Source organism: Cannabis sativa, chromosome 4, assembly GCF_029168945.1.
Source record: "Cannabis sativa cultivar Pink pepper isolate KNU-18-1 chromosome 4, ASM2916894v1, whole genome shotgun sequence".
Classification (NCBI taxonomy): domain Eukaryota; kingdom Viridiplantae; phylum Streptophyta; class Magnoliopsida; order Rosales; family Cannabaceae; genus Cannabis; species Cannabis sativa.
The window spans coordinates 50,246,123-50,253,116 of NC_083604.1; the positions used below are offsets into that span (position 1 = coordinate 50,246,123).

The 6,994-nt window shown below is 33.7% G+C and overlaps 1 protein-coding gene across 1 annotated transcript; it reads right to left on the reverse strand.

The window, feature by feature from the left end:
- Positions 1 to 314: 314 nt before the first annotated feature.
- LOC115713313 (uncharacterized) lies at positions 315 to 1,428 on the reverse strand. Its single transcript, XM_030641792.2, has 2 exons — positions 750 to 1,428; positions 315 to 700 (listed from the first exon to the last, which is right to left on the reverse strand). The coding sequence occupies exons 1-2, from the start codon at positions 1,426 to 1,428 to the stop codon at positions 315 to 317; spliced, it is 1,065 nt and encodes a 354-aa protein (XP_030497652.2).
- Between the last annotated feature and the right edge of the window lie 5,566 nt (positions 1,429 to 6,994).

Sequence of the window (6,994 nt, forward strand, 5' to 3'; positions counted from 1 at the left end):
AACAGATTAAATTGAAAATCAGGTACATAAAGAACATTGGATAGGTATAGTTGATTAGAAAATTTTATATTGCCTGATTTGTGAATTTTAATGCTTAAGCCATTTGGTAATTTAATGGATGCGGCAATGGGAATGTCATGTAATTGGGAAAATAAAGAAATGTCACAACAAATATGGTGAGTAGCACCACTTTCAACAATCCAGAGAGAGTTTGAGTTGTGTTTGATATTACCAGAAATGTGTGAAGCAAAAGGTTGAGCTTCTGAAGTGGAAGTAGTTGGCTGCAGCTTCTGAGTCAGAAGAGAAATGAGGTTTTAAATGTCTTTTGGTTTAGTCAGATTGGCTAAAAAAGATATAGGATCAGTAGAAGTAGATGCTTGATTAGCAACTGCCTGTGTTTCTTTTTTCTTGTCACCATAACCTGGTGGGAAGCCGATGAGAAAGAAACATTTTTCTTTCAAATGACCAGGTTTGTGACAGTTTGTACAGTAAGGTCTCATTCGCTTGTTGTGATTTTGATTTGCATCAGCAGCAGATGCAGAGGGATTTTGTGCAATAGCTGGATTAGTAAAAGAACCTTGAGTAGAGGCAACAAGAGAGGGAATCTGGGGGGTTTTGAGTTTTTGCTGTCTTTCTTCATGGATAACAATGGAGAAAACTTTAGACAGGGAAGGAAAGGGATCTATGCAAAATTTGAGCTCTAACAGGGTAAAAAGATTCATTTAAGCCTGTTAAAAATTGAAGAACACGTTCTTGATTCAAGAAAGCAAGGTTATCAATGGAAGCAGCACATGTGCAAGGAATCTGAGGACAGAGTTCTTGGATTTCATCCCACATGCACTTAAGTTTGGAAAAGTAGGAACTTACAGAGTCATCGCCTTGATGCAGAGTGATGAGCGATTCTCTGAGTTCAAAAATGCGAGGACCGTTTCCCTGATCATACCGTGAATTGAGCTCCTGCCACATCTCAGCAGCTGTATCCAAGAACATAATGCTGCTTTTAGTATCAGGCGAGACAGAATGAAGGATCCAGGACATCACCATCTGATTACAACGAAACCAATGGTGATGCAGTGGATGATCGATAGGAGGTTGAGGTAAAGTTCCTTTGAGGAAGACGGCCTTGTTTCGCGCACCAACGGAGAGTTCGAAATCGCGACGCCATGATTGGAAGTTCTTGTCAGATAGGAGAGGAGTGACTAAGGTGAGTCCTGGATTATCACTAGAATTCAAGAAATATGGACTCGAACTACCTTCATGGACAGGTCGTGTTGTCGCATTGGGCGAAGGAGGAACAATGTCTCCGGTGATAGCAGAGGCTAGAGGAATGATCGGAGGATTTGGAGGAGCATCTAGTATGGAGGATGAATTGTTCGGCAATGGAGCTTGGCCGGAGTTCCTGGAACCAATTGCTCGAGTTCTAGGCATGGCAGCGATCGTGAGAGTGTTTAAGCGACTGATACCATAATAGAGAAAAATGAACTGTATTATTATGAGACCCAAAACAGGGTATTTATACATGGTAATGTTATAGAAATCAAGAAAAGGAAAACGGAGTATAACGGTATCTTAATAACTTGCCTAATACCGTTAGTAACAGACTAACTAATATAACGGTAACTAACTAAGCCTCCAATATACCCCAACATGTTAGGATGTACATTATAGTTTGTTGTAATATAATGAGCTAATTTCTAGAAAAAAAAAAAAATCACAAGAGAATGTAGTTTTATTTATTTATTCATTTATTTTTGAAAAGAAGAAAATATATATATATATATATTTATATATATATAGTGATGCCAAACATTTAGAAAGGGAATGATGATGGGTGGTTGGTTTGGGAAGCAAAAGAAAAGATAGCCATGGAATTGATATTTTTGTTGAGTGTAAGTGAGAGTGACGCATAAAGTAAGATGTTTTTGAGTGGCTTCTTTCTTTTTTATTTCCTTTAGCTCCTGTCCATTCATTCATTTATTTATTTTCTAGTGAAAGGGTCCATTCATTTGATGTTGTTCTTATTTCTTTCTTTCTATACAAGCTACATTTTATTGTTTTTTATACTTTTTTTTTTCATTTAAAAAAGAAAATAGACATATCCATTCCATCCTTGTCAAATGTCAATAAACGTGTTGCTGCTATAACCTATGAGATGTATCACGTGCATATGGTAAGATATCTTATAAAAATACTATACTATTAATTTCTTTTATTATACGACATCCTATTTTTGACTAATTTATTATGTATGGATTAAATTCAATTTAAATATTTGTAGTCTTTTTTTCTTTTGCCTAATTCTTAAAATACGCCACCTAACCTAATGTAAGCTACATTGTCTAGTAGATTCAATATTTGACTATAAATAATATCTTATTCTCAAGGAGAATTATCACAATAAGAACAATATATTATTTAGAACCAAATGAAAAACATTGTAAAATAAGATCTCGAATTTTATTTCAATGGGCAATACTTAGTAAGTAAGTTTCTTTGCATTCCTTCCCCTAGTTTTAAAAAATTCCTTTGAAAAAACTAAACTTGTTTAATGGAAGTCAAGAACTCGTAAAAAATGAACTTTGAGGTATTTCACATTGCAATTAACATTTACAAAAATTATGTATAATATATTTGTAATTAATTATTTTAAATATAATATTTTTCATTTTATAAAGAGAAAAGAATTACAAAAGATTTGAAGTATTTTAATATTAAATATTTTTCTTTAATTATGTTTTTTTTAGAAACATATTATTATAAAATACTTAGTTGATATATTTAGTAAAGATGATAAAATTAATATGAAGTAATATTTTCGAAATAGATTTTGTTGGTCTAAAGTGAAAATGTTTAGGTAAGAATATATTGTGTATTAATCGCATATATATTCATTTATTTATATATTTATATTATATAATTAATATTTTTGTTCTTTGAACTTTTACACCATTAAGTTATGCCCCCTATAGTATAAGACTTATTAATAATACCCCTCGAAATAAATTTTTACAGTAACGTAGTTCTTTTATCACATTTAATTCAATTCTATCATGATATGCGTGAAGTGGTGGATAATAGCTGATAAATGAATGCAAATTAAATACTATTCATCCTTTTAATTATTATATGTTAATAAATAGTAGAATAAAAGACTTTTTATTTATATAATACTTTATATTTATATTTTTTAATTTTTTAATCATTAAAGTTAAAGTAGAGATAATGAAAGATATTTAATTTGCATTCATTATTAATTAACATTTATCATGTCATTCATTCAAATAAAATTGAATAGAATATGATAGAAAGACTACGTTACTGTAAAATTTATATTTTGAGGAGCATTATTAACGAGTTGTATACTATAGATGACACAATTTAGTAGTGTAAAAAGTTTAGGGAAAAAAATACTAATTATCCATTCATATAATATCTTGATACTTGTTTATAAATTTTTATATATATAATAATATTTAATATTTTTATCTTGTGGTGTGACCGTGCGTATCTTACAAAAATAAATAGTAACAATCTACAAGGGTAGCTAATACTACATATAAAATATCTTATGTCATTTTAATTTCTACACTATTATTCGAATCTATTAGATTCAATTTTAGTATAATATATTTCAATTTTGTTCAAACAATTTTACAATAATTCTATATTAATTAAATTATTTGTTAATTTTACTTGGTAATTAAAAAAACAACATAATTTCACATGAATTATATTTGTAATCATAGACACGATTGTAATAATTACGATGTTATTTCAATTTTTACCCATGTGATGTGGCATGTTCACATAAGCAAGATTGATGCCACGTGAAGTACAGTCTGTCAGTAAGAGGACCAAGTCATCATGCATAAAGTACCAATTGACGAAGAGTCCAAATAATCAAGCATGGCAAAGAGACAAAATGGTCAACCAAGAGGGTCTGGCTAGACCACCCCTGACCGGCCATAGTGAAGCATGGGTCGGCCAGTCTCCAGTAAATGGTAAGTCAGCCAGCTTCCTTTCTGGCTGACACAGTTGGCGTCTCTATAGCTTTCACCCTGGACAAATAATGGTTCACTATTAGCTACGAATTCACTCTAACAACCCACAAAATTGTAGTGGCTCAACTTCAAATATTTATCTATTCTTAGGAATAATTAACGAGTTGTTTTCTATATATTTAGTCTGTGAAAAATAGGTGATATCTCCTCATTTTAAGGGATATTACTTTGGGTTAGATCTTCTATAAGCTCTCTCCTATATAAAGAGCACTAGCCTAAACCAAAAGGGAGAAGTTCTCATTCCTAAGCTCTTGAGTTCTAGCTCTTGAAACCCTAGCTCTCTCTATCTCCTACACGCCACTTATAGTGTATGGGAGACTAAGTCTTTCTCATCTCACTTACTTGGAATTTGCCTTACATTCTCACTATTGTAATTCATAGAGAGCCACTACAAAACTCACAAAACTTGTATTCTTAGTGGTATTATCTCTCATATCAATACAACTAAAAAGGGAGTAGGTTGTTACCCGTTAACCAAAGGGGCCGAACTTCTATAAAATTGTTATGTCTATTTTATATGCTTGCTTTAATTATTTACATATGGTGATTCATATCGTAAATAAGGCTCCGCTATCAGTTGACCAGATTTGAGGTCAACATTTTGGTGCTTTCATTGAGAGCATTATTTATCAATTCGGTCAATCACCATGGTTGTAGCAAGGAGAACTTTAGCTACAACTTCTGCTTCATTGGGTCTTCCTCAAGACCCCATGACTACTAATTTTAATGTTCGTGTTCCAGCTACCACTGAAACTTCCACGAACCCTACAGATTTAGCCAATCCTACCAACCTGGCAGGCCCAACAAACTCGACCAACACAACTCGTCCAGTCAACCCAGCTAACCCAACTGATCCCACCCCTGCCGCCCAGGGTATATCCAACATTGGCACCTCAAAAGAAGGTTTTGTCAATGTGGAGCAACCCCCACTCACCACAACTGACTTTGTTCCCTGGTATTATTTGGGGGAAATAGGGTCAGGAATTGACGAACCAGCAATTGGTGAGCCTCATGTGGGCTTGGAAGAAGACTTTTAATTGGCTAGACTTAGAGAGGTTGTATGCCAAGTCGGCCAGACTAAAGAACCACGTGTTGTTGGTTGCGATGTGTTCGCCAACAGAGACAAGAGGCAGTGGGTCCGTAAACAGTTGGAGAAAATTAAGTTCTGGGAAGAGCCGAAGTTAGAGCCAAAACTTGAGGTGTAAAGCTAGGGGAAATCGTGGAAGGAACTAGAGCTGAAAGGACTCGAAGGCTTGTATATAAGCGTCCTCAAGGTTAATAATGCCTTGGGCCTTTGACATAAACTCAATCAATGTTTCAACTCTCTTTCTTTGCATCTCTCTATTGGAAATTATTTTACCAGGATCTTAGATCTACTCACAAGTATGTTGATTAACACCCTAAATATGAACTTTCTAAAACGATGAAATAAACACATATAAAGTTTAGTAAACCTTACATTGGGTGCAGCGGAATAATATGACTCCTTCCGTTCAGATCTCTAACCCTTGTATCCTTTCTGTCGCAGAGTATTATCAAGATCTGAACCTGGATCACTTTCTTTGATTCTTTAGTGTTGAAACTCCTTCTTGTTGAAAGTCTTTCTTCACGATCTTCCTCACTATGATTGAGGTATCACTTGCTGTGTGTGGGCACTACTCTATCACTAAGAAATTTTGAAATTTCAAGGAAGAAGAGAGAGAAGAAGTGGCGGCTAGGTATAGAGAGAGAAGGCTCAGGTTTTTCTCAGAAGGAAAAGTGTGAAAGTTAAGTGTAAATTTCCTAAAGCCTTCACTATCTATTTATAGCATTCCACTAGGGTTAGGTTTGAATTATTTGGCATTAAAATAATGAAAATATCAGAGGTAAAACCCTACAAAAGTGGCCGGTCCTATACAGTATGGATTTGGGCCTCACTTTTTGCAATTTTGCAGTTTTATCTTTTCTGCATCTGATTTTCTCAAAAACGCCAATTTTCTAATTCAACCATTTAAATGCCAATTCTAACTATTTAATAACTATAAATAATTATTAAATAATATTTTCATTTATCATATTTATTAATTGAACCATACAAAGTATCATAATTAACAAATATGCCCCTAAAACTCTTTCTTTACAATTTCACCCTTACTTAGTGAAAAAATTCACAAATAGACATAGTCTAATTTGAGAATTATAATTGATTAATCAAAACCAATTATATGAGTCTTACAAGCAATATTATCTCAACTAGTGGGGGGACCATGGGTCTATATAACTGAGCTTCGAATAAGCAGATCAAGAATTTATAACCTAAATTCACTGACTTATTAATTCTTCGTTCAATCCACGCATAGAACTTAGAATTGCACTCTCAGTATATAGAATGCTCTATATGTTCCACCATATAGACACATCATTAGTTATCCATTGTTATAATCCTAATTTGATCAATGATCCTCTATATGAATGATCTACACTGTAAAGGGATTAGATTACCGTTACACCCTACAATGTATTTAATCCTTAAAATACTTAACCCCGTATAAATGATATTTCAGCTTATGTGAAATGAGTACTCCACCATTTATTTTCGTTTGGTCAAGCTCGAAGGAGATCACCCTTTACTTACTATTCGCCAGATAGAAGCTATAGATTCCATGTTTATGTTAGCGCTCCCACTCAATTGCACTACCGTGTTCCCAAAATGTACGTATCACCCTGACCTAAAAGTAGGCTTAACTAACAAATCAAAAAACACGAATAGCCTCTTGAGATTGAGCCTAATCATAACAGGATTAAGATCGTTTGATCTAGGATCAACTAGGCGATATTGACTTGAATAGATATTACGGTAAGTTTAATAAATCTAAGTCAAAGTTCAATATCGGTCCCTTCCGATGCATACTCCATGCATCCAACCTGAGCTTTACTTTAACCAATGTTCTGGA